This window comes from Penicillium canariense, assembly GCF_028826845.1.
Source record: "Penicillium canariense strain IBT 26290 chromosome Unknown utg000002l_segment0_segment0, whole genome shotgun sequence".
In the NCBI taxonomy this organism is placed as follows: Eukaryota; Fungi; Ascomycota; class Eurotiomycetes; order Eurotiales; family Aspergillaceae; genus Penicillium; species Penicillium canariense.
Genome location: NW_026622729.1, coordinates 41,083 through 67,284, shown reverse-complemented (window position 1 = coordinate 67,284; position 26,202 = coordinate 41,083). Strand labels below are relative to the sequence as shown.

The 26,202-nt window shown below is 51.5% G+C and overlaps 10 protein-coding genes across 10 annotated transcripts; 6 read left to right on the top strand and 4 right to left on the bottom strand.

The window, feature by feature from the left end:
• Window positions 1-96: 96 nt before the first annotated feature.
• N7482_003197 (Arabinanolytic transcriptional activator araR) lies at window positions 97-2,684 on the top strand (the record flags this gene model as incomplete). Its single annotated transcript, XM_056685322.1, has 2 exons — window positions 97-1,337; window positions 1,421-2,684. 2 exons carry the CDS (start codon window positions 97-99, stop codon window positions 2,682-2,684), a joined length of 2,505 nt encoding a protein of 834 aa, XP_056544064.1.
• Window positions 2,685-3,336: 652 nt separating this feature from the next.
• On the top strand, window positions 3,337-5,349 carry N7482_003196 (sulfatase family protein; the record flags this gene model as incomplete). The annotated part of the gene is made up of 5 exons (XM_056685321.1): window positions 3,337-3,670; window positions 3,732-4,207; window positions 4,262-4,748; window positions 4,816-4,937; window positions 4,996-5,349. The coding sequence occupies 5 exons, from the start codon at window positions 3,337-3,339 to the stop codon at window positions 5,347-5,349; spliced, it is 1,773 nt and encodes a 590-aa protein (XP_056544063.1).
• Window positions 5,350-6,058: 709 nt separating this feature from the next.
• On the top strand, window positions 6,059-7,657 carry N7482_003195 (uncharacterized protein; the record flags this gene model as incomplete). Its single annotated transcript, XM_056685320.1, has 7 exons — window positions 6,059-6,124; window positions 6,223-6,375; window positions 6,440-6,581; window positions 6,650-6,820; window positions 6,875-7,271; window positions 7,325-7,456; window positions 7,531-7,657. The coding sequence occupies 7 exons, from the start codon at window positions 6,059-6,061 to the stop codon at window positions 7,655-7,657; spliced, it is 1,188 nt and encodes a 395-aa protein (XP_056544062.1).
• Window positions 7,658-8,431: 774 nt separating this feature from the next.
• On the bottom strand, window positions 8,432-10,077 carry N7482_003194 (uncharacterized protein; the record flags this gene model as incomplete). Its single annotated transcript, XM_056685319.1, has 5 exons — window positions 8,432-8,667; window positions 8,908-9,347; window positions 9,406-9,690; window positions 9,753-9,867; window positions 9,936-10,077. The coding sequence occupies 5 exons, from the start codon at window positions 10,075-10,077 to the stop codon at window positions 8,432-8,434; spliced, it is 1,218 nt and encodes a 405-aa protein (XP_056544061.1).
• A 191-nt stretch (window positions 10,078-10,268) lies between these two features.
• Window positions 10,269-10,730, bottom strand: N7482_003193 (uncharacterized protein; the record flags this gene model as incomplete). Its single annotated transcript, XM_056685318.1, has 1 exon — window positions 10,269-10,730. One exon carries the CDS (start codon window positions 10,728-10,730, stop codon window positions 10,269-10,271), a length of 462 nt encoding a protein of 153 aa, XP_056544060.1.
• A 2,457-nt stretch (window positions 10,731-13,187) lies between these two features.
• N7482_003192 (uncharacterized protein) lies at window positions 13,188-14,365 on the top strand (the record flags this gene model as incomplete). The annotated part of the gene is made up of 4 exons (XM_056685317.1): window positions 13,188-13,270; window positions 13,387-13,594; window positions 13,636-13,872; window positions 13,973-14,365. The coding sequence occupies 4 exons, from the start codon at window positions 13,188-13,190 to the stop codon at window positions 14,363-14,365; spliced, it is 921 nt and encodes a 306-aa protein (XP_056544059.1).
• A 478-nt stretch (window positions 14,366-14,843) lies between these two features.
• Window positions 14,844-15,370, top strand: N7482_003191 (uncharacterized protein; the record flags this gene model as incomplete). The annotated part of the gene is made up of 2 exons (XM_056685316.1): window positions 14,844-14,881; window positions 15,010-15,370. 2 exons carry the CDS (start codon window positions 14,844-14,846, stop codon window positions 15,368-15,370), a joined length of 399 nt encoding a protein of 132 aa, XP_056544058.1.
• A 174-nt stretch (window positions 15,371-15,544) lies between these two features.
• On the top strand, window positions 15,545-16,998 carry N7482_003190 (uncharacterized protein; the record flags this gene model as incomplete). Its single annotated transcript, XM_056685315.1, is given in 2 exon segments — window positions 15,545-16,256; window positions 16,268-16,998. 2 exon segments carry the CDS (start codon window positions 15,545-15,547, stop codon window positions 16,996-16,998), a joined length of 1,443 nt encoding a protein of 480 aa, XP_056544057.1.
• A 1,079-nt stretch (window positions 16,999-18,077) lies between these two features.
• N7482_003189 (uncharacterized protein) lies at window positions 18,078-22,617 on the bottom strand (the record flags this gene model as incomplete). Its single annotated transcript, XM_056685314.1, has 15 exons — window positions 18,078-18,152; window positions 18,202-18,363; window positions 18,450-18,593; window positions 18,673-18,808; window positions 18,885-19,318; window positions 19,545-19,670; window positions 19,737-19,954; window positions 20,139-20,685; window positions 20,743-20,873; window positions 20,933-21,086; window positions 21,233-21,459; window positions 21,503-21,907; window positions 21,950-22,127; window positions 22,211-22,387; window positions 22,435-22,617. 15 exons carry the CDS (start codon window positions 22,615-22,617, stop codon window positions 18,078-18,080), a joined length of 3,297 nt encoding a protein of 1,098 aa, XP_056544056.1.
• A 995-nt stretch (window positions 22,618-23,612) lies between these two features.
• On the bottom strand, window positions 23,613-24,783 carry N7482_003188 (uncharacterized protein; the record flags this gene model as incomplete). Its single annotated transcript, XM_056685313.1, has 2 exons — window positions 23,613-23,858; window positions 23,926-24,783. The coding sequence occupies 2 exons, from the start codon at window positions 24,781-24,783 to the stop codon at window positions 23,613-23,615; spliced, it is 1,104 nt and encodes a 367-aa protein (XP_056544055.1).
• Window positions 24,784-26,202: the final 1,419 nt, after the last annotated feature.

Sequence of the window (26,202 nt, the reverse complement as noted above, 5' to 3'; positions counted from 1 at the left end):
TGATTTTCCCCGTCTTCTCGTTCCCCGGCTTTGTGTAGGTCCTCTTCGTCAAATTTCTCCTTCCCCCCACCCCCGATGACGACCTGAATTTTCACCATGGACTCCCAGCCTGGGGACCCCGATGCGACCTCGGGTCCAGTCGACCTCCCCAATGGCAAGCGCCGCTGGCGGCGCAATCGGGTCGCCTGCGATTCATGCCACGCCCGCCGGGTCCGATGCGACCGCGCTTTTCCGTGCTCCCGGTGCTTGCGCAGCGACATCCACTGCGAATTCACTCGCGAGCGTCGCAAACGAGGGCGCATTGCACGTGCTAAGCTGGCGACTGGGTCGAGCGTGGCGAAAGAAGCTCCTCCAAGTTATGCACCCCGAAAAGGATCCTACGGCGACCAGAAAGCCCCCGTGCAGTCGGCGCTGTCGCCGCTACAGCAGAGCTCTCCAGAGTCCGTTTTCCCGCATCGATCGCCCACAACCAACGATGTGAGCTTGTCTGCGCCAAGCGTGGACGACCCGCACTCGGTAATAGAGAGCTCTCATTCTCAGCGACCAGGTTTGGGGCCCGGACCTAGACCCGAAGGGAACGCCACAGAGGAATGGCTGTCTGCCGCACATGTTTCGCCCGAGTCCTATGATATCATAGGGGGTGTGGCCGGTGGTGATGGACCATTGCCCCGGCTGTGGGACATTTGGACTCCTGGTGATCTGGCGGGCCATCATCCCCCCAAGCGCCCGCCGCCGATCCCGCCGGGAGCTACGCAAACTCACGCCGGTCAGGGAAACCCCACTGGGAGTCGGCCCGGGTTGAAGTACCCAGTGCTGGAACCGGTAATGCCATTCCTGGAGTCCAACCTTCCACGTCGCTTAGTGTGCGATCTACTTCAACTCTACTTTACTAGCGCTTTCTCCACGCACATGCACCCGGTCTGTCATCACATCCACTGCTATGTCTTGCGCAAGGCCTCGTTCCTAAGCGTCGACTGTCCTCGTCCAAGCAGTCCGGCGTTACTGGCGAGTATGCTATGGGTGGCGGCGGTCGATGATCGGGCATTTTCCCTATCGATCTCCCCTTTGCAACGCCGCAAGATATGCCAATTTCTCTGTGCACTGACGATCCGCCTGCTCCGACCCTTGATTCACGTCTCGTTCAAGGACCAAGAGCCACCTGAAAATCCTAATGCACCTCAGGACTTCTCTGCCGCAGCTGCACACCATCCGTTCGAGGGAGTTGGCGATGACAAGGGTCTCGTCGGTCCTGCGGGCACACTGGATGATGTCATTACTTACATTCATGTCGCGTCGATCATCTCCTCCAGTGAGCAGAAGGCTGCGAGTATGCGGTGGTGAGTTCAAGTGTTCATTGCATTCTGGGGGGTGGGACTTTACGTGGTTGATTTCCTTCACTTCTAGACTGACTTCTTCTTAGGTGGCACGCTGCATTTACCTTAGCCCGGGAGCTCAAATTGAACCAAGAAATTGAGGTCATGCCGAATATTGATAGCCAGACTGATGGATCAAGTCCGTCCTTTGGATACCCCCTGGCCGGCTGGGCGAGCTCCCCTGGTGGCCCGGTCTTTGACTACTCGAACCCATCCCGACCGAGCTTAAATTGCGTCTGCGAGGAAAAGCAGGACCCGCATAGCGGCTCGGTTGTTACGGAAGAGCATCGCGAGGAGCGCCGTCGCACCTGGTGGCTGTTGTATATCATGGACCGTCACCTCGCACTGTGTTACAATCGACCGCTCGCCCTCCTGGATGCCGAGAGTGAGGACTTACTGCTTCCTCTGGATGAGGGATCCTGGCAAGCTGGCCACATCCATAGCAACAGCCCCCGCGCAGATGGTCCACAGTGTCTCCGATCCGGCGACCGCAACAAACGCCGCGTCTTTCCAAACTTCATCTGTCATGACCACTCCATTCTCGGCTTTTTCTTACCACTGATGACGATCACAGGGGAGCTGATCGACTTGAATCAAGCGCGGAACCACCCCACTTTGGGGCTCCGACTGCAAGGCAAGGAGGCGTGGGAAGTGCATGTGGCCGAGGTGCTCCGGCAGCTTGAGATCTACAAAGCCAGTCTCACGACATTTGCCACGGCTGATCCGGAGGCCTCGCTGGCACCTTCCTATGCCACCAAATCGGATCAACCTATGGATGCATCATTGTCACAGGCCTACTCTTGGCATACGCAGACCGTGATGGCCTACTCGTCTTATCTGGTCCACGTCCTTCACATTCTCCTTGTTGGGAAATGGGACCCGGTTTCCCTGATTGAAGACAAAGATTTCTGGACGTCTTCGCCGGCGTTTGCATCCACGATTTCGCACGCGCTGGAAGCCGCCGATGCTGTGCAGCAGATTTTACGGTTTGATCCGGACATCAGCTTCATGCCGTACTTTTTTGGCATTCAGCTTCTCCAGGGGAGCTTCCTTCTGCTTCTCATCGTGGAGCGTCTCCAAAAGGAAGCTGGCGAGGGGATTCTCAATGCCTGTGAAACCATGATCCGGGCCACCGAGTCATGCGTGGTGACCTTGAACACCGAGTACCAACGTAGTTTCCGGCAGGTGATGCGCAGTGCCGTCGCCCAGGCTCGGGGTCGCCCTGTGAACCCCAGTGAGATCCGCCATCGTCGGAAGGCGGTGTTGGCGCTGTATCGATGGACGCGCAAGGGCACTGGGCTGGCTCTTTGAACGGATACCTGGTTTTCTTTCTGTATTATGATGTGTCCAGTCGATATGGCGTTGGGACCTGGGGCGTCGGGTAGGAAGGGGATGTATATCGCATGCAATCATTCCTTGGTAGACCATAGAGTATGCTACTCATGGTAACGATCATATCTCCCGTATTCAGGATTGTAAATAGTATTAATCAAGGCTTACTGCGTGACGCGTCCTGGATCATGCGTAGGAAACAATCGGGTCTTCCACCGGACCTATTCCAACTATCCCGCACGCTCATTGGCGTCGGATATGCCGAACTGATGCACAATTCCTCCTGCCATACAAATTGTAGCTGTTCTCATTCCTCCAGCAAAGCACGCCATGTGTGGCCTGACCCACTCAGCGGAGTCTTCCGCAGATCGCCATTGGGCCCGCCGAATGACATCCTTCGGGATCCCCCGCCGTGCGGAGCTCAACCTTTGCCGAGTGCGCTAGCCGCTTGCGCAGCTGGCGATTGGCACCGCTTGCTGCGTTCGCAAAGCAGAGAGGCAAGAGGCAGCCTACAGACGCGGATGATGGCATGATTGCCCCTCACGTGGCAGCGATCAATTGTGGTCCCTCCGTCACGGTGAAGCTTTCCTGACCGCTTCACCTTCCTTCCACGCCAACTCTTCGACTCACTATGAAGGTTCTCGCTGCGATCACCGGACTGATCGTGGCCGCCGAAGGCGCGGCCCTGGGGCCGCAAGAGCCAACCGCCCTCCAGTCAGTCCTGAGCCTCGGAAAGTCAGACCCGTGGAAACCACCCAATATCCTGTTGGTGATCACCGACGACCAGGATCTCGAGCTGGACTCGATCTCATATACGCCATTGATCGAGAAGCACCTGCGACAGAAGGGCACCTTCTTTCGCAATCACTTTGTGACAACTGCGCTGTGCTGCCCGTCGCGAGTCAGCCTGTGGACGGGTCGCCAGGCGCATAACACGAACGTCACGGACGTGAACCCGCCATATGGTGAGTGAGCTACACGTATGAGGTTAAATCGCAATCGATGCAAATCTGATCAAGGCCCCAGGTGGCTACCCCAAATTCGTTGATCGTGGCTTCAACGAAAATTTCTTGCCCGTCTGGCTCCAGGAATCGGGCTATGACACGTACTACACCGGCAAACTCTTCAATTCCCACACCATCCATAACTACGCCAGCCCTCATGTCAATGGATTTAACGGCTCCGATTTCCTCATGGACCCTTACACATACTCCTATCTCAACTCGACCTACCAGAGAAACCATGAACCCCCGGTCAGTTATGAAGGACAGCATACGATCGATGTGATCACCGATAAAGCGCTTAGATTTCTGGATGATGCCTTAGAAGGCGAACGGCCCTTTTTTGTGGCGGTTGCACCAGTGGCACCACACTCAAATGTCGACCCACGAGACTTGGAAAAAGGCAAGATTGTGATGACGGCTCCCATTCCATTGGAGCGCCATAAGAATCTCTTCCCGGATGTGAAGGTGCCCCGGACGCCTAATTTCAATCCGGACGAGGTGCGTGCCGATCGAATGTGAGATATGGTCCACCCCGATCTAATGACCCTGCAGCCCAGCGGAGCCAGTTGGATTCGCTATCTCCCCCAGCAGAACCAGTCCGAGATCAACTATAATGATCATTTCTACCGTTCTCGCCTGCGTGCTCTGCAAGGCGTTGACGAATTGGTCGACTCGCTTGTTTCTCGGCTGGAAGAAAGTGATCAGCTGGACAATACCTACATTATCTACACCTCGGACAATGGATTCCATATCGGCCAACATCGACTGCCACCGGGTAAGACCTGCGGATTTGAGGAGGATATTCGCGTTCCGCTCTTCATTCGGGGACCCGGCGTCCCGGAGGGGTATACGCAGGAGTCAGTGACCACACACATCGATCTGGCGCCGACCATCTTTGACCTGGCGGGCATTCCGCCTCGCGCGGATTTCGATGGCACTGCCATCCCTGTGCAGCCGGATTTCCTTGGAGCCCGGCATGAGCATGTCACCGTGGAGTTCTGGGGGCAGGCGGTGGCGGAAGGGATCTATGGTGGGATTGGTAGGTTCAGACTGCTTCGAGCACGGTGGTTTTTGGCTCTTCATGGGAGTGCTCACGCAGCGAATAGGCCCCGATGGATCAACCATGATCCCCAATAACACATACAAGTCCATTCGCCTCCTGGGAGAGGATTATAACCTGTACTATTCTGTCTGGTGCAATAATGAACATGAGTTGTACGACCTTTCGGTAAGAGAGCAACGCAACGTGTGGGGAAATGTCACAGGCAGCGCTGACCAACGGATAGACCGATCCATACCAGTTGCAAAATCTATATCCGACCAATGCCCGGGCCCATAAAGAGGATGGGCCGCTGATGCTCGGCCGTAGCTTGAAACAGGCCATTGCCCGCTTGGATGCCCTTCTTCTGGTGTTGAAGTCCTGCCAGGGCACTACTTGCATTGAGCCATGGAAGGTCCTCCACCCGGGCGATACCGTTCGGAGTCTTCGAGATGCTCTGGACGAGGAGTATGACTCGTTCTATGGAGTGCAGCCCCCGGTGTCATTTGGCTGGTGTGATGCGGGGTATATTGTGGAGGCAGAGGGCCCTCAAGTGCCGCTGACTAGCCGATATGGCGTGTCCTGGGATGTTTGGGTGTAGACCTTGTACTCCTACATGTATAGAATTCGTTGGATATACCCCGCTCTAGCCCATCCGACTGATGAATTACGGACCAAAGATAGCGGATCCTTTCAAGCGTCCCTACCGTTTGGAGCATAATTATGAGGTGGAAGAGTGATCGATCCGGGTTAGCTCTCGCCTAGTTCGACTGTTGTTCGGGCTGCCCATCAGCCGATGTAAACAACCGGAATGGTGATCGGAAAGGCCCGCACGGGGCTAATGTGCGAGTGCTAATGACTGAATGCTGCAATCAGATTGAGTGGCCAGTTCTATCAGCAGAGAGTGCGAAATCGGGAAATTTTAAGCCATTTGGGGCTTGGCGCGTTCGTCAAAGGACCGATGATGGCGCCATAGCTTGCCGCCCTGTCGTGAGGGCCTATCGGGGGCCATTTCGTGCACGATGTGTCGCTTGTGGGGAATTGCGGTGATCGGCAGCGGTCTATGAGGACCGAGATGCTGTCTCGTTCAGGACAGCCTACGCAATCTTTTCTGATGAGCGACCGGCGCGGGAGTCCACATAGAAGTTGCCTCGCCCACCCAGATTGGAGGTTGCACCAGCACCGGGAAGACAAACTATATACCATCCTCCCGCATTCCGCGTCCGTTACGCCGCCGTTTCGGTGACCACATACCTGGTCTTCGAGCTTTTCTTCTGACTCGGAAGCCAGAAAATTTCCGAGACCACAGGATGTCTGACCAGGATATTATGGCAGAGAAATATGCCGTCAGGAAAAAGTCATCGATTCGCCGCCCAGTGAGGTCGATCAGGGCATCGTGAAAGACTGGGACGGCGAGGAAGCCAAGGTGAAGCGCAAGTCGGTGGATACACGGTTGATCATGATCTCACGATAGTGGCTGACACTTTGCGCCTTCAGAATCGACTTTATCCTCATCCCCGTTCTCGCCCTCGCCTTTTTCGCGCTGCAGATGGATCGCGGCAACATCAGCGCCGTCTTGACCTCGACCATCACCAAAGACCTGGGTATCACCACCAACCAGATTAACGTCGGTACACAGCTCCTCTCCGCTGGGATCGTACTCAGAGATTCCGTCCAACATTATCATGCAGCGCATTGGACCGCGTGTGTGGCTATCGGGCCAATTGTTTGCCTGGGGTCTCGTTGCTACTTTCCAAGCCTTTGTGCAGTCCTATCCTGCGTACCTGGTGACTCGGATTCTGTTGGGCATCTGTGAGGGTGGATTTATTCCTGGTATGTGGAAAGGAGCGCCCGGAGAGGGAGTCTTGGAGCCTTGCATGACTGACGCGGGACTGGTCTAGGTGCTCTATACTACCTCTCCACCTGGTGCAAAAAGGACGAGACTAGCCTCCGGACCAGCCTGTTCTTTTACGGTCAGATGTTTGCCTCGGCTACATCGAGCTTGATTTCAGCTGGCCTGTTGAACCTTTCTGGTCGCCACGGGCTGGAGGGCTGGCGATGGATATTCCTCGGTAGGGTTCAACCTTTTCGTTCGCCTCGGATTCAAGGTTAACACATACCCTTAGTGGAAGGCCTGCTCACACTGTTCGTGGGAATTGTATTCACCCTACTGATACCACCCAATGCGGGTGACGGTCGGCCCCTGATCAGCTTCGGTCGTTGGAGCTATTTCACTGAGCGCGAGTCCCAAATTATCCGCGATCGGGTTCTTTTGGATGATCCTCGCAAGGCGCAGGGGCATGTCCAGATCTCACGCTCCGATATCTGGAAGACTCTCAAGCAGCCACGTATCATGCAGCATGTATTCCTGACGCTTCTGGCTATGTCAGGTTTCCAGGCCTTGACGCAATACACTCCCAGCATGATCAAGTCCATGGGCTTCAGTGCAATCCGTGCCAATGCGCTTGCGTCAGTTCCAGTGTACTGCAGCATCGTATGGTTGACCATTCTGTCTATTGGAGCGTACGTTAACGTTCCATTCAATTAGAGGATCTTTCATGCTAACCCGTCTGCAGGGACCTGTCAAAACATCGTGGCCCATTTGTGCTTCTCGCCATTACTTGGAATGTTATCTCCTACGCCTGCCTACGGAAAACCCCATATGCATCGTCGCAGTGGCATCGATACGGTGTTATTGCCGTGGCAATGTGTCTTATTGCAGCATGCAGAATGTATCCTATAACAGTACACTGGCAAAATTTGATGACTAACGCGATCATAGTATATTGAATGTGGGTTGGTTGTCGGTCTATTGCCATACACCACAAGAGCGAAGTGTAGCTCTGGCTCTGGTTGTCATGGCGGCGAACTGTGGCGGAATCTCAGGCTCCCAGATCTTCCGAACGTAGGATGCGCCCCAGTACGTGCACGGTTTGACTGCAATATGTGCTCTGGCTGGGGCCTCCTGGGCGATGGCGGCGGTCCTTTGCGTGCAGTATTACATGCGGCGCCTCAAAAGTGGAGCTGGAAGTCCTGCATGAGAAGATGGCGCGGTACAGAGTGAAATTTTAGACTATGCTACCATTTTGAATGAATAATGACCTTCCGGCTCGTAAACAGGCGATCAATCATCACGATTGCAGGAAAATAGCCAACAAGTAACGACGTTATTCGTAGACCGCCCACCACCTTCTACAGTATTATACGAATCGCTTCTGTACTTATTCTCAGGCCCTTTAAAGCATATCAATCATCGATCCAAAATATGAATATCTCCTGGACTGAAAGCTGTAATGCGTGTGTCTCACTATTTTTGGCAGCCAGACTAATGTCGAAAATCTTCCATTGAATTGGTTTAAACATAGTATCAAGATATTAAAGAGTGACTTCCTTTTGTATATGAGGCTATTTTTGCTGAGGGGGAAGCAGGATGACTTGGCATATGATACATGATATATGATATAACTATCGATCCTCTCACGTAGTTACATCGCATATGTGATAAGGCTTCTAGCTCTACACTCAGTCTCAGACCCATCCTGTCGCAATGGAAAAATAAATATAAGGCAAAATAGACGAAAAAAGTATTGTCATGTTTTCTCTAGAGCCATAGTCCAAATGGCTAAAGCAAGAAATATAGGCTTGGACGTGTGATAAACGCGATCTTGATCGGCTCTGGCGCGCTAGCCATAGTATGGATTGACCACAGACTGGGTGTTCTTCTCCGTGCAGCACTGGCCGTTGATTACCGTGCCAGTCGAGTCGTAGAGGCAGTTATTCTGGCCAAAGTAGACATCGCCATAGCTACGCGGCCATGTAGCGTTAAGCACGCATCTGGGAACCACCATGTAGTCGAGTTTATCGCTGCCGTCGAACTGGGCATAGATGGTAGCAGAGGTGTTAGTTGTTCCTTGATCTGCTATGTCTGTATCTTGCTTAGCACTGATTGTTTGTCACTAGGAACAACAAGAGCAGGATTACTCACTAACTGAGTTGGTGGCACACTGAGGGGTACTGTTTATGGTGACACATCCGTAGTTGACATGCTGCATTTTCGTGGGTTAGTATTTTTTTGCAGTGCTTCCAACCGAGAAATAACATACCAAATTAGTCCCAGAAGGGTTGTAGCCTGTGGGGTTCGTGCAAGGCCAGTATTTACCGGAGGGGCTGCTCGTGATTGTGTTCCTAACAGCAGATTCGACATCATCACATATGGGCAGGCTGAAGAAGCCGGGGGTCCGGATTCCATTCTGGAAGACAACGTCACCCTCTGTGCCTTTGCCGTCAATAATACTGGAGACATATGGCATCACATAGCCATTCTGGTCACCGTTCAGGGTGTAAGCATCGTAGGAGCTCTGCACCATGTCCTCTAGGATCACACCACCCCATGAATTTCCATTAAGTTGGGAATGGGTACCACCAGGAAGGCCTGTGAAGGAATACGTGGGATTGTCACTACCCTGGACTGAAATTTCGGCATTGACAACGTAGAAAGCGTCGCCATTGTAACAGACATACCCGCCCTTGAGGGTATCCTGATCCATATATTGAAGCATATCCGAGTCAGGAGATACGCTGCAGCTACCTGGCTTGCGGCTGGACGAGTTAAGGTCAATCTGCTGCCATTGCTTGTGCCGGAGGAGATAGAACTTACAGGATCACAGGGTGAAGATTCTGGGGAGAAACAGACCATCCTGCGGGAATCAGCTGGCCGTATAAGATCTTCTCTGCCTGCCCGGTGAGGCCGCTGAGGTCTAGGTTCGATGGAAGCACAAGTAAGTCACCTGCGCCAATCAGACTTTGCAGGGCCACTATAGAATCGGCATCGTTGGAACCGTCAAAGAGGGTCTTAACGTATTCACTCTCCATTGATTCCCACAGTTCGAAGAATGCCCCGAGAGCTGCAGAGAGGGTGTTCTGAGTTCCCAACACATTTGCACTATGCAACTGTTAGTCAGCGTCCTCACCAATGCAAAGGAGTTGCAGTATGTCATTTCTCACGTGGAACTCAAGCTATCCTTGGTAGCACCGAGGGCGAATGAGTTGACGGCAGCATTGGTGATATCCTTGCTTATACCAGCATACTCCTTTGCCACAATACCTGCCTCAATGAAGGCTAATTATGTGAGAACCGTACGTTAGTGGAAACATGCATCTGCAGCATCCAAAAATGGATCGACTCACCGAATCCCCAAGCATAGGAAGAACCAATAGCGGTAATCATGACAATCGCGTCTAAGAGGATCTTGAGCGCCAAGGTATTATCTTTATTTTGGGGCGCAAATATGGACGAAAAGTCCCCAATCGTGTTCTGCATATCGTTCATTGCATTTCCGAGGGCCGTGTAGGTTGATTGATGGAGCTGTGTGGGTCAGAACGTGTGGGAATGATAAAGGTCCAGGATGAGGCGATGTTCGGCTTACCTGATGAATTGAAGAAAGGGAGTTGAGGATTAGATATCTAGAACGTTTAGTATCAAGAGCGACAAATTAGGCAGCCAGTTTGGAGGGGAAAGGCTCACCCAGCTGGGTGATTGACATCGTTGCAGGTGACCACAGTCGAACAGGGGATATTGGAAATGTCCTGGCAGTTCCAGTTGTCCGGGCCAGCGAAGTAGTAGCTAACAAACTCTGGAAAATTCAGATTGCTTGAGCTGCCCTCACTTAACCATGCGTTCACCACGTCGGTCAACGCACCGGGACCTCCAGCAGCATTCCACCGGCTCTGAGGGTCTTGGGTCGCATCATCGATAGTATTGTCACATATCGCCGTGGTCCAGTTGCCGGATTGAGTTTCTTCTCCAACTTTGGGAAGTGGACTGGCGACGCTCATACGGACGTACGGGGTTGGAATGTGCCTTGATGTGGCAGAGGCTGAGGTGTAGCTGCGGGCGACATGCCCGCGGCTGTATCCATGGAGAACGCCTGCGCAGGCCAGAACAGGCAGGGCAGCAACAGTTGCCAGTGAAACGAAATGCATCTTCTCGTCAACCTCGGATTAAATGAGAGATGGATATAGTGGGATGACTGTTGTTGGTCAAAGGAAATAGAGATATTCGGACGATTTGACTTGAGCTTTATACTTGATGCATTTGTTTGGAATATGGGTATCGAGTTATGATATCCAAGGGCCTCGTGTTCACAGTCATGTGTTTAATTGGTCCTATACTATATTAGCTTCCTGTTAGATGGTCCACCAGACTAAGATAGCTAAATCTGGAATGAGGAACCTTGCAGGGTGCTTATTCAAGGTGGGGAAGAGGGTTCTTTTTGCCCTAAAAGATTTGTATCCTTGGTATCCCATAATAGTTTAGTCTCCTTTGGGGGTGAAATTGCATAGTGCTTCTTGAATGATTCTTTAATAGGCCTTATGCTGGCACCCATGTGTCTAATTGGACCTATCTTCCTATTAGATAGTCTTCTCTGCGAATTTAACCGAATGATCAATAAGAAAACCTATTACGATATTCATTTAAGGTGGGCAAGAGGCTTCTTTGTGCCCTGAAAGAGTTGTATTATTTGTATCCCTTGATGGCTTGGATTCCTTCGGGGCCAAAATTGCCTAGCGTTCAGTGTCTAGTTCTCTGACACTACTAATAAAATTGGACCCCTGCTGCGGACCCCAAATGATGCTTATGGAAGGTGGATTAGGATGTTCCTTCGGCCCCCAGTAAACCCTTAGGCCCCTTCGTCTTCCTTAGTGTGTTTGGTTTCATTGGGGCGGAAAGTGCGTTGTGTTCAATCAGCGTGGGTTTCCACCGCACATGGCCGATAAGAGAGAGCAACTAGTCTCGTGATCGCAACGGGCGAGAGGGGTTAACTACATCCTGCTAAATTCGCCGATTATAATCCTGTCAGGAGATTTTGCAGAAACTTTTCCGTGCGGAGTATGCAGTTTCTAAGACGTTTCCCCGGTTCGGGACTACTGTTGGAATGGGCTGCAGGGCCCCGAGGAGTAAGCTGCGCCCGGGTCACCCCGAAGACCCTAAAATATTTATTTACGGCAGAAAATAATTTACCCTAAATTATGCTTTACTGTAGCGCAAAGGACGTTATTTACCATATTTTCAAGAAGTAGGTAGTGATAATATCTTATTCTCTATGGCCTACCTCGTCGATTAGTCCACGCTGTCCCTAACCCCAAGGCTGTTTGGCTAGCGACTTTTAAAACAGAAGTCTTTGCCTATAGGACTAACTTACTATGTCCATTTATAAATCATCGAGTACCGGTTTCTCTCCCTGACCGACGAGTTGTATTCCTGGGCAGGCACAGGTTGGCTGGGTAGCGGAAAACGGTCGGCTTGATACTAAAGTGGCCGCTCTACTAATTGGGTTAGATTTGGCTTTTGGAAAATCAAAATGGTTGTAATATAAGCCTTCTGTCAAAACGTAGGATTATTGGGATAGGCTATTACTGGAGAAAACCAATGGGACCATCGCGGCACTTCCATACTTGAAGGATCAACTGCTTGATACTATTGAAGACGGCGCCAGATGAACATCCGACTGATCTATGAATCTGACGTGCCGTTCAAGCCGTCTAAACTAACTGTGCCCCATTCTTTGAACAATTCTTCAAGCAAGCTGGCGAATGATTAATTGAAGGAGTTGGTTCACGAATACTTCTGAATTCCACCCATTCTGCACGCGTCCTCGATTATCTGTCTCGTCGGCCCCCAAACAAATGGCACAGATAAAGCTACTACAGTGTCGGACTGGAGGCAAACAGGAAAAAATAGGACCAACAGCATGGGAAAATATACACAGTGGACTACAAGCCTATCTGTAACAATCGAATCAGGTCAGCATCATCATATGTCCATATTCTGACTATAAATTATACCTCTCACCCTCGTTCTCCGGGAAGGGGATTGCAAACCTGGTCTCTCATCCATTATCGAGGGATCAAGGCTCCAATATCTTACTCTATATTTGGTTTTCTCGCGATTTTGGGTTCACTCGCTGTGACTTCAGGTGCCTGTTCCCGCCGTCACTACATCCGAAAGTCAACCAATCGTGGTCCCTTAGGCTGTTATCCTGTCGGCCAATACTACAATCCCACTCCACAGGATTGGCAACAGGCCAACACAGATGGCTGGCTAAACAATTGGTGGACTGTTCATGCTGCCCAATGCACCCAGAATACCAACGGCTTTGCTGGCGCGTTAGGTGAGTGGGCCTGGGTGTACCAGACTGGAGCAGCCAAATCAGTGGCAAGGACAATAACTGCAATCTGGGCCCCTGCAACAACCCTGTATTGGATAATCTGGGCAACGCTACCCAGCAGGCGTATTTCGTGACCCAGGCGATGTCCAATCTGCACGGATATCTCCTGGGACTAGGGCACAGCGACCGCAGATAGTTATGCTCTAGACGCCATTGTCACCCAACTTCTGGTGGGATGATGAAAGCTGGAATCCTGCCAATCTTATTCGCAATGCCGGAAATCGCAGTTGCTGCCAGTGTACTCTCAACCCTGTTTAGTGGCGCCACGAGTGTGGCCAGTATCGTCATGTCACAGTAAGAAACCTTTCGGATACCATATGGTGGCATAACAAGAGATGGATGCTAATTCCAATGTTCTAATAGGCAGGATATTACCTTCGACACAGCCGCTGATATGGGTCATGCATGAGCCAGTTCATCATAGCAGGCGAAACCATATTCATCAATCTGATCAGTGCTCTCATGCATGGAGATGGTGTAGGAAGCTCGGGTGACATTCGTACATTCCTTCAGGACGGATCCTGGGTCAATGTTCCTGACATGGATATGGCAAAGACTAGTCAAACTATGATGAGCATGATCCAGTCCTCAATGATTAACTACCTCTGCGCATGCAACGTGTATTCATCCTAGGTGGGACCTCCTGCAATGAAGATCAGGGCATCGGTTCAACGGGGCCTAAGGACCAGGATAACCTTATTTGGTGGTGTGATGACAATAACCAAGCATGGTATCTTTACTATTGGCAGAGGCGACCCACCGATCAAGACACTCAATATGATAATTCGGATAACGGATGGATTGCTCGTCCGTGGGGATCAGACCGGATGGGCAAACCCCCCTACTTGAAGACAACGGGAGGTAGTGGCCCATTCTGGGAGAATATCAATCCCTCGGTAGGTCAATTTTAATCCTTGCTACTTTCATCACCCCCGAGTTGATCATCTGCCCTCTTCGATTGTGATGAGTGACTGGATTAATGAAGGATCGACATAGGATGCTGTTATCTCCGCCAAAGCCTACCGAGTAGCCGGTAACGACTATGATACAGCCACTTGGAACAAGCGGATAGAGGAGATATTCAGTACTGGAGCGAACCCGTGGTCTGAAGGTACCAGTATGGAAGGGCTGTGGACAATTCCTGTGTGCGATATCAGTGCCACTGTTAGTAGTGACTACGATTATGCCTTCAAACAGTATATCCTACAGCCATACGGATATGGATATAAGCCGAAGTGGTGTGGGCCCATCTGTGGCAATGACGCCAACCAGACTATAGCCTTCTATCAAAAGGCAAACTTCGGCAATGGCTTTTCGGCACCCTTTCTAGATAGTTGTGAGTATGCTGGCAAGACTTGGGATTGGCAAACAGGAGACACAAGTAACTGATCATGGCGACATGGTTTAGTCTCGCTCGATATGCATACTCTGGCCACTCTGGTTATGACATCCCTTATACATATAACTATGCACTGTGATACAATAAGCGTGCCTTAGACTCACGTAAGCGCTACTGTAGGGCCTTTTTTCCTGTCGTGAGCTCCAATCCATGCCCTTATACCGACCTAAGCGATGTTGCATCGTTGGACAAAGACGGGCTTGATTTCGGAATCGAATGGAAGGGTAGGGTAAAGACAATTCGGAGATTACTGTATTCATGCTCTCACAGTCATTCTATTGTGGCGGGGCTAGAGGATTCCGAGGCGCCCACATACCATTGGAAGGAGCTTCGACATAGTCATCGCAAAACCTTGAGTTCTGAAGCAAGACGAGGTAGTCGGACAGGATCTGGACTCTGAGTTTCCAAGAGGTTCAGGCCTTCAATTTGCGAGTGCAATCCACCGAACATACGATCTTAAGCCGAACCATGCAGTTGGTGGCGAAGGACAAGCTAGGCCTCTATGAGTGACCCTCATATCAGGACTAGCGAGCAATTGCTAACTAGATTCAATACCCCATTGCCTACTTGGGATCCATCTCTGCTGGAGCGATGATCGCTCCCATCCCTGTTCAGAATGAAATGAGCGAGACAGACGTTGCCGCGCTCGGCTCGAGCAAGTCAATGCCAAGCTGTTCATCACCGACTCTGACCCCCTCGTCTTGTCGGAAGTGGCGTCCGAGCTTGCCCGTGTGATCCCAATCCTGGAATTGGAGAACAACACCGAGGGCTGGCCGACACTAGAGGGTCTAGTCCAGGCGGAAAGCGCGGACGCGCGTGTATCTCATGCTAAGACCGCACAAGAAGCCGGCGAACACAATGCCTTCATTAATCGGACTAGCGGATCATCGGGAAAAATGAAGTCACTAAATGAAGTGACTACGTCACCTCTGCTCCTGCTCCTAGAATGGATGGACATGGATGGTAGAGGGCCGGAGATGGGTGGTCGTGATTGACCAAGCATCTCCGAACTGACCACGATCCCCCGAAAGAAACCAGGATGCAATCATTAATCACTACCAGGAAATTGGGAGAACCAGAAGGACCCCTTCACCGAACTAATAAGAGAACGTAGGCCTGTGAAGCTCCTTCTTCTTAATTTCCTCATCCTCGGAATGCTTAATGCAACCATGACGAAACCTGTCGCTGCAAGCGCCGTTTACCGCCTTGCTGGCCTGGGGGGGATACTGGCTGGGCAGACCATAACCCCAAAGCCGGAAGGCAGTGCTCGCGATAAGCCCCAGCCTCACGCATGGACTGTACGGTCTGGGGTGTATACCCCACGCCAAGTGGTTGAAGGTTTGGGTCCCCTTCTGGACACAGTCGTCTACCGTCTGAGCGAGGATGCCCCAGATACGAGACCCGCCAGGGCATTGCTCCTCGACAATATTGCCTGCAACTTGGCCACCCACACTCGCAAGTCCACCCTGCCCTTCCAGAAAGATGTGCGCGATCTCTCACGCAGGGAAATGAAGGAGCAGGCCGATCGAATCGGAAAGACTCTGGTCAAATGGGCACGGGAGGCCTCCAACGGCCCCTTCGAACCCGAACTCAACATCCGCAGCCCATGCGAGAATCATCTGCTTACACCGATAAATGTCGAGCTCATGTTCGGGCGTCGCAGTCAGCCGCACCTAATGCAACTGCTCAATGAATATATGCACCAGATGGTGCTGCTTCGCGACGCTCTCCTTCCGTTCCGAAACTTCGAAGAGGTCCTAATTCCCATCGATGGTAAGGCTACCCGGGGCATCCGTCATGTGGAGCCCAGTCGCACGCAATTTATGACGCTCCTCGTCACCAAGGGCGTGACTCAGGTGTTGGTGCTAGCTTACCACCTGAGTCGGTGCTAGCTTACGCTAAAGCGCTTCTGGCGCCAGATCTACCCCGGACCGACACAGGTGGTTATGGCTTCCAGTACGAGCATGGCTCCATCCTGCCGGCCGTCCTGAGCGGCGGAGAGACCCATTTCCACTTGGTGGAGTATGTCCCAGCCAAGCTCGATCCATCCCAGAAGAACATTCTATTCGACTACGAATTCTCAGATTATTATACTGCCCCGCGTCGTGAGATTCCAGCTGGCTCCCAGGTGCAGGCCGAAGAGCTGCTGAAGTTTCCCTCCGCGTCTGCATCTCCCGTCATCCAAATTGCCAGTCTGGGCCTGGTGCCCTCGACCGACTCCACTCCCGTCCGTCAACTGGAGCTCTGCCTAGAGTTAAAAAACGGCAAGTGCGTCGGCGTCGATATCGGTCAGATTTCCCGCGGCCATCGCTACGCGTACCAGGCACTCTCGGGCAAGGAGCTGGACCTCCCGACTCGGGCTCCTATCGTCCACTCGGCCCTGGACGTTCTCTTGCACCCCGGCTGTGGTCTTATCACTGCAAAGCAGGGCGGTACCCATGTCATCCCGACCGTGGAACCCATTGTCGCTCTCGCAACTCTAGGCAAGCTGTATCCGGAGAACGTTGTGCTCCTGCCGGAGAATGGTGGCCTCAGCCAGACTGGGAAGGTTGGTAAGGGTTTCGAGCCTAAATTCATTATCTGGGGTGGTGTGAAACATGGTGGCTACAAGGGACGCTTCTGATTTAGGCATGTTCATTCTACTCATGTATTGCATTGGGATTGTTTTATTTCTTTCTGCTGCCTTAGGTAGTTGCTTCTATCATAAGTGCGTTCCGAGTACAACGGATAGACTGCGTTACTGCCGTTTACTCTTATCATACCGACTTCTCATTTGCGAGAGCGTGTGCGAGTCAGAAGGCCTAGGCGCTAGACTTCGCACATCTGCATCGAATATCCATCGTAGTAGCAAAGCCTCTTCGGTAGAAGATAATCTTAGGTGATAGTGAGCTTTGAACGTAGCAGGGAATCTTCTGTTCATAGGCGCGTGCATAGTAGTAACCGATATTTCATAACGCGTCACTGCTGCGCGAAAAGAGACAAATTGGCCACTTTCATACGTTTATATCGCGAATAAGATGCTGCCCTGTCTCTGCTGCCATTTTGACGCGTTTTCGACATGTTTTTGTAGCATAGTGTATAGTGGAAGAAGATGTGTCAGTGTGGGAGTGTTTCGCGTAGCGGGAAGCACGTTATCTGATATGAAGAGTCACGCTGGAGGTGCACTCGGATACCTGGAGTCCGCCCCAACGGCTACACCATGATTCTCGGAGATCCCTCGCCAATGAAGGGAAGGGCATGCATCGTGGCCGGATCTCGACCGATTTGGTAATATAAGATGTGGGTTTATTGATCAATCCTGATAATGAAAGGCCATAATACACCCTTTAAGAAAGGGTCTAATTGATTTTATGTGTTAGCCATACAATATTTCCGCAAATGTGACGTCCTGGTTCTTAAGGACAAGGCGAATTATCTAGTTCGGACAAAAACAATCCACCTAATCTCGGCTTTGAGCGGCAACTCAGCAGTACTGAAGAGCAATCAATAGCCTCAGATCAAGACAAAACACAACAAAGATTTGAGAAGAACAGAAGTATTATTCCCTCCTCCAACTCCCTCCATTCAGCTCGACTCATTCAAGGTTTCAGCAGACTCCTTTTAAGTGACGACTGGTTCTTTCTTCCATTTATGCACCTTCGTCGCCCATGTCACGAAATAAACCAAGAGGAAGCTTGAAACAGTAAAAAGTACGAATATACCTCAATCACCCCAGATCCCGCCGTTCTCTCCACCACCTAGCCGGAACCTCTCCAGATACTGATTTCCCATGGTGTACTTAACATAACCTGCAGTTCTCTGTAGTGGAGGGGTTCAGGACTTGTACCTGGGCGGAACTAGCCCAGGAAGAGAGGTAGCAGCCGCATGTTTCGTTAGCCGGCGGGGGCAGGAAATAGAGGTCTTCTCCCCTGCAAACAACGCGTTGGTCCTCGATAACTGCAGTGACAAGACTGCCGAGGAGGTAGGTGAAAGGATTAATCCAGTACATCTGTTATTCTGAAGTTAGGGCTTCTTCCTTGAATTGGGCTGGTTGAGTTGTTTGTGATGTTTAAGAAAGTGGACGTGACGGCTTACCCAGTACCACCAAAAGACCTGAATCTGTTCATAGGGAACAATGATCCCGTTGAACCAGTTGACCGAGCAAACTAGGAAAACAAGAATATTGCCGGCTGTTCCGAGGTCAGGGCTCATGCCGATCATCAATAAGCCGAAGCGGACCTATATATTTATTTCAGTCAGCCAAACAACACAATTGCTTTTTGTCCTCGCCACAGGTGCGTATTTGTATGTGACTAACCTCAAACACCTCGGTCAAAAATGACAGGAAGACGTAACCGGCCGCCTCGCCGTTGGGCAATCCGCAAGGCAGTACCAAATGACAGTACATAGAAAACAGCATACCAGAGAGCCGGACATCTCGGCTGCGATACTCGCTGTTCAGAGTGCCTGCAACCGTATGTGCGCGAAGGACCCTCTCGAGTTTCCCAAAGGAGTCAAGCGAAGAAGAACCGAGCAAGGACGGTATTGACGATCGTGTTAACCAGAACAACGATGGAGAAGACACTTAGCATTCTGATTTTATTTCCATTCATGTCAGTAGGGTGTTTTCCGGGTTCAATGATTCTGTAGGTGGATGGATGCCTGTGTGCTTCCCTGTTTTGGAGATCGCTAGGAGATGTTCCGAGCTTGTAGACAGTCGTACTAGTTAAAATCGCACGGATAACATGCACCCAAGTCTTCGAGTACATGTATGGCGGGTTACGCCACTGGTTCTTTAGCATTCGGACAGTGAGCAGCCACGACTGAACCAGGATAGAGGCGTTGAGTTCGCCATGACCAATCTCCTCATCCACGCAGTTATTTCCTTCCTTGTAGTCCTTGTTGATGCGATCTATGCCCTCCAACACGGCCTTCGCCTCAGGAGACTCGCGCCAGTGCTTCGCCTACTGGCTTCCTTTGGTATCCTTGCGGGCATTGATGCCAGCGCCACCGGCTTCAAGGATGAATTATGCTGGCGTATCGGGGGCTGGCACGGCTCGATGGCTGGTGAAGTAATCCAGTACCTTATCATTAGGATCCAAGCACAGTTGCTCTCCTTCTGGAGAGAGAGCGAGCAGCTTGTCGAATTTGGAGAAAGCCAGAGCAGATGGTTGGTGGATAGTCATGTACTGCCTGACCAGCGTGAGAGAGTTTGCACAGGTACTCGTCGATGTTGGCTGCGCCTTCGGAGTCCAGACCGGAGGTTGGCTCGTCGGCCAACAGCACGTGAGGTCGAGGTGCGTGCTCTGCGCCAATCTGAGGGAAGCGTCATCAGGAGAAGGCTCCATTGAGCTACGACGGGAAATCGATACATCCTCTCACCGTTACTCTTTTTGTCATCTCAACTGCCAATCCAGAGTTTTCATCACCAATTAGGGCATCAGCGATATGCTTCAAATCCAGCAGGTTGAGAACCGACTCCACGTATGTGAGCCGCTCAGCGCGCGAGTAGGCGTCGGGTTGGCGTAAGAGAGCAGAAAATTCCAGTGCTTCCCGAACTGTTGCCGTTAGATCACGGAGAACAGCCTGTTGTGCAAACCCTAGGAAGGTATCAGTTCAATTCACATCGTGCCAACTATGCGGCGAACGAACAGAGGCCGGGCACTAACCTGTTACTCTTTTATACGATTGGTTGGCCAAGTGCTATTTTGTCAAACAGCATCTCTCCACCAACTTCGCCGGTCACATTTATTTGGCTCAAAGCCTTGAGCATTGTCACCTTACCAGCACCACTGGTACCACATATTGACACGAAGTCACCCGGCCGGATATATGCTGAGATGCCCTTGATGATGTGTTTCTCACCAAGGTCAATAGTCAGGTTCTTCCAGGTCAGCGAGGGACTACTATATTTGGTAGGACAAGACTTCTGCGTATCGGCACAAGGCCCAGGCAGTTCACGCTCGATATATTTCTCAACAGTCCCGTCAGCTCCGCGCCGCGAGTCCGAATGTGATTTCGACTGCGCTTGGCCCTTCTTGGCATACACGATGGGCGAGCCGCCCTGGGGTGTAAACTGCATCAACTCGCTGCCGATCATGCTGATGATGACGTACGCAGCGATGAAGACGAAGAGGATGCCCACGTTACGCCATTTATGTTCGAGATATAGCCCGTTGGCTTCAGCGTACTGTATACCAGGGATTGAAACTTGACCATCTTTGGTTCCGGTAACAATACAGATCTGGTGATCTGGGTTTGCACAGAGCATATCGGGAATCATGTTACCGCTGCAGTCAAAGTTCAGGCTGTCGAATCCGTTAACGAAGACCTAGGGCAGTATTCCATTGGCTTTTGTGGAATCGCGCGTATGTATCCGTGCTCTTACACTCTCGTAGACATAATTAATTGGACTGAGGTAGTGTAGCCGGCCGAAGGAGGGTCTCATGTCATTGGTCGTGACCAGAAAAGCAGAGAACAAGATGGTAATAGTCGAGCCGGTGCCGCCGAACCGGAAGCCTATGGCAATGGTTTTATCAGAAACACAATGTCTGCAAGAAATTGGAAGGGACGCTTACAATCATCCAAAGTAGGCACGTAGTACGCAAACATCTGCAATAAACCGCTAAAGCAGATAGTCGACAAGATCAGGACGAACCAGAAGAAGAAGAATTTGCTCGCTTCGACCTGTAGCCCCGCCAGAAAGTAGAATACGATGACAAAAATGCCATTCTGAAAGACAATCAGCGGCACGTCAAGATGACTCGAGCTAGAGCCACCGCTGACGGTCGGTACGTATGTAATGCCGCTTGACGCTCCAAGACGGGTCAATTCGTGTGCGCATCAAAGAGGTCCGGGAACTAGAGCCAGCCGTTTACATTGAGGGCAAAGGGAATCGAACCGCCACGGGAGAAGGCACCCTGGGCATCCGCCGAGACGTCGAAATACTCGCTTGCGATAATCAGACATAAAAGAATGGTGGCGATCCACTTGCCGTAGTGGACGATGGCCTGGCCACGCACGAGCTGGATCTCGCGCAGCAGACACTCCCAGAGTTGCAGCGGGTAGGACCGATCGAACGATGCGGTTCCCGTTGACTTAGCGGCTTGAAGGTGATCTTGGGACAGCGAATCGTCAATTTCGCGGACTATACTGGCGTAGTGCGGGGAGCTCGAACGCGGCCGCAGAGTCGGCAGCCGTGTGCATGTTCGCGGCCACGCTTCCCGGTGTGGCTTCACGGTGGGCAGGATCGGAGACAGAGGAGAGAAACTCAGCGATTGTTTGGGCTTTCGCACGCATGAAGCCTAGATCCTCAAAGTACGGTCGGGCCTCGTCAATCTTGCCCAAGAAGGCTTGCCCTCCATCGTAGATGACTAGTACCTTATTGAAGTAGTTGTATAAGGTCTCTCCGGCCTGGTATATGGTTGCCATAGTGGTTCGATCGCCCACCATCGTGAGCAGGTGAAGCGCCTTGACGAAGTCCAGTGCGGTAGACGAGTCCAGGCCGCGTGTGGAATTGTCGAAACATTGCACCGACGACCCGGCCGCGAGAACTTCGGCAATCGACACTCGCTTTCGCTCACCTCAAGACACACCGGCGTAAAAAGAGCCACCGACAGGCGTATCTAAGGCTTGGTCGATGCCGAACATCTGCGCCATCGACTGAACCAGCTCCTCGACCATCGCGCCATGGCGCACCTCTGACGGCAGGCTCATCTGGGGAGCGAGGCTTAACGTCTGACGCACAGTCAAGGCTTTAATATGCTGATCCTCCTAGGGTAAATAGATCGTATCACAACGATGGGTCTTTAGAAACTCGTCTGACGATATCCCCGCGTACTGAGGTCCCCTTGAACCTCGAGGGACGTTCGATTCGCCAACGCGCGCAGGAACGTCGAGCATCCACTTCCCGGACGGCCCAGAACCAGCGATATCTCACCTGGGTTCACAATTCCCCTGAAACCTTCTAGGAGATTTCGGCTCCTGGTCTCCCCGAATTCCTTCGGAAAAGGGAGCTTTTTGACGACATTGAACTGGTCGATGCGAAATGTATTCAGGCAGGCCCCGGGGAGACCGTCACTGGGCCCGCATCCGGGGCAGAGACGCTCAGTCCTCGCCAGCTGACGGGAACATGGGCTAGGTGTACATTATCCAAGCCTTGCTTCTCGATCAGGGTGCGGATGGCAGGGTGGTCGTCATTGATGATCTTGGGTGCGATGTTTTCCGTATCGCGGAGCGAAGAATTGGACTCGGAGGTCTCCATGGTGGTTGAGGTCACGTGAAGAAAGACCAGAGCTCAATGGACTGGTCCCAATGGCTCATACAGATAAAGGGCATCCCATGGACATAAACAAAAACACGCTAGCATGCAGGCAGGAGGAAGGAGAATATATCCACACGTGTAGAAACATACCGGTACGTAAGTGGAAATGGATGAGGTCCAACCATTTTGATCCGCAGGAAGGCTTTCCAGCTCTGTGCATAGCTCGAGTCTCAGTAATGACCCCTGTCAAAGCAATAATGCTCCATCAACACACGATGCCGTCCAGTTCCCTCCGAGATATCAGTCACGTGATATACACTCTCCCCCGAGCCACTCGCATAGTTAGTGCGTAAAGGATGAGTAAGTCAAGGTCATTAGTAATGCATCAGGCATGGCGGTACATAGGGGAGTACATTCTAATACTACTGCTGTTGCTCCAGTAGGTAGATCGTGAGTGTTACGATACTGGTAGCAGGTTGGGCCGCCCAGAAGTACTTGGCAATTGCTGTACAGTAAACTCCCGCGAGATGCACACCCTCTGAGACCTATACTATCTGTACGCTGTGAGATGATAATGCAACGAGTATATGCTATATACATGAAGCTTTTTCTATATGAGTTTGAACCCAATCTCTACCTAATAATGTCTTCTGTTTGTTCCTATCTACCTCAAGCCCTTGGGGGTCGGCTAAATATACATCCTATGATCTTGCACCACAGGATATCAGAAAGCTAAGCCCATAATGGGTTAGAGAACATAATACAAGAAAAGGAAGGAACAGGTGAATCATACCTATACCTCTAGTGTAGCCCATTTATTCTTCACTACCGTTAAACTTGGGCCGAATCTTATGACACGCCAAAACCATCCTTGTGAAAGGTTGAAGTGACATGAGTGACATGACGTCCAAACTTCCGGCACGGCCTAGATCAAGTAAGTCCTGGAGGGTACACAGAGTAGGTGACGCCGGGGGAGCGTATTCGCGGGCGACTTGCTATTCCGCATCGCTGCAGGCGCACCACATGTACTCCGGTCCTGGAAGGGGCATCTGTAGAATCATGGCATTATTCAATGGCTCAAAGTAGTCAGAGTGCAGCGTCCGGGCTTCAGCGGCGAGTATATTAACGATGTGGACTAAGAAGACGTTGCGGCGGAGGGATTCAGTAAATTTCCACTCAGACCAGCCTACTTCGTATCGCCCGAGGGCTTTTTGGTGCAGCTTGCAGAGAGGCCGGGTCATCTTTGCAGCAATTTAGGTGTGAGTGGTGGGGATTTAAGGCAACAGGGAGGAACAGTAGAATGCTCACCTTCAGTAAAAAGGAACCGTGGAGTTCTGAAGCCTTGCCCGAGTCTTCGCGACTTCGCTCACTCCTATCTTTCAAGGGCGTGCTATGACCCAATCTAGGGCTATCTACAGACGGCCCCCCAAAGAGTCCTAAGATTTGATACAGGCAAACAGCATGTAGGGCGGCGAGGCAGGTTTCCGGACGGTCACTATAAAGGTGAAACTCGCGGACCAGCCGCTCCCGTTGAGAGTTGATCATGTTATCAACGAATTCAAAGCTAGACTCGACAGAGCTCAAATAGGCCGACACACAGGCTAGGGAAATTCCGAGGGCTTCAGCCATGCCGTCCTTAGAGCACCGGTAGAGACGGTGGTGGATGAAGGGGGACCAGAAGTTAGGCTCTAGCATCATTCGCGAATACTCGCACAGGATCCCGAAAAGCTCCCGAGATAGACTGGCTGTGTCTTGTAGTGCTGCATGGGACAAGTCCGGGATAAAGGAGCTAGCAAACATACTTATAATGTCCCAGGAGACACCGGAGTTAGAGGTCTCTACGTCGTCGCGTCCCGCGGATGGCCCTAGGTGACTACTGCCTGTCGACGAGGATAGAAGTGGTAGGGAGACGTCTAGCGGATCCCGCGAAAGTAATAGAGAATAATTGTCTAATGGGTGTAGTGCCTTGGACTTTTCCTGCGTTGTGAGAAAGAAAGAAGTTTGGCCGTGCAGATAGTCCACAAAGGCCGATGCTGGGTCAGGCCATATAACCTGTCCAGAAAAGCCAGTCTCATCAAGAATGTAACCGATATTATTGAGTGCTGGGTTCCAGGTAATACTGTCCATACCAGGAGCGCTATTACTGCTGTCCCCGGGCAAGGTCATGGCTGAGACGGGGAAAACTGGCATTGAACCTATGGATGCCGGTTCCAGAGTTACTTCCAAAGGTGACACATGTTCCGGGCCTGTGTCTTGACCTCTCCGTGTTGGAGAGGTCGAAGATCTGTTGGGATAGTGACAGGCGGTGCCCAAGTGAACACATCGTCTACAGGCTGGGCGGGCCAATGAACAGCGCCACTTCTTTTGGGAGGAAGTTTCACAAGACTTGCGCTTAGATGTGCGTTCCTGACCGAACGTTTTGGCACAGCGACGTCGATGCCGGTCTCGGAGATCCCCTGTCGGATAAGTCAAAAACTCTGCCAAAAGATAGGTCGATCGCATGCATGTAGATAGAAAACGTACGGCGACTGTAGGCCTTATTGCAGAGACCGCAGCGAAACTCCGAATCTATTGTGGTGGTGAAGTTGCGACTATTGGTATGTTTAGTGCAATTATTCCACTCCATGATGCCGGGAGTGATCGATGACACGCTGGCGTTGTGCGTGAAGTTTATGGAAGCGATAGGCGGTGCCATAATAATTAAAACCTAAGTAGAACGATGCGCCTTAGTCGCTCTGACTAATAATATACGAGGTCGAGCCGAGAGGTGGTATTTTACCATAAGCACCTAGTTCATTGAGGTGCCCTAGGTTGCGATAGTGCTCACTTCACGGAACACTAGCGCCCGTCAATGAAGCTTTAGCGTCCCTCTTGGAGCTACTGCAGAAGCCTGGACCTCGTCTGATTCTGGGACAACGCACGCATACATGCATGATTACGTGCGTGCGCACGATATCGTGATTGTCCGTGATAACCCCACACATTAGGAATCAAATCGAGGTACAATGCAGAGCGACTCGCTCGCCTGCTCCGCTATTGTTTAAGATTATCATGTGATGATCCAGGAATGGCTCTAGTACTTTCTACGTGACAAATGGGATTGCCTGAGTCCCTCGTTCGTGTTCCATTTCAATTTTCGCCCCCACCGATTCCTGCATAGAGTTACGCATGGACTCTTAGCTCGATGCACTGGCATAGCCGTATTGATGTGCCCCTCCCGTCCCTGGTCACCCACTGGCTGGCGGGTCAGGCGGGGACCTGCTGGTAGCGCCAGTCCTGGTTCCGTCGCGGCCTAATGCACTAGTATCCACAAACTAAGCCTAGACGGGCGCAGGCTCACTAGTGGCCAGAATCTGTTACTGTAGGTGCCGTTCCAAGAACTACAGTATTATGGTTTCTTACATAAAAACCAAAAACCACTATGGTTTCCGAAACTGTAACCCTAAAAAACCAAACCAATTGCAGTTTGGGTTGGTTTTGCGGTTTTGCGGTTTTTGGCACACTCTAGGTCTTAGTATAATTGTAAAACTATACGGGACCGCTTAGGGGACTGGAATGTATTCCGCTCCTACCTACTGTGAAAAA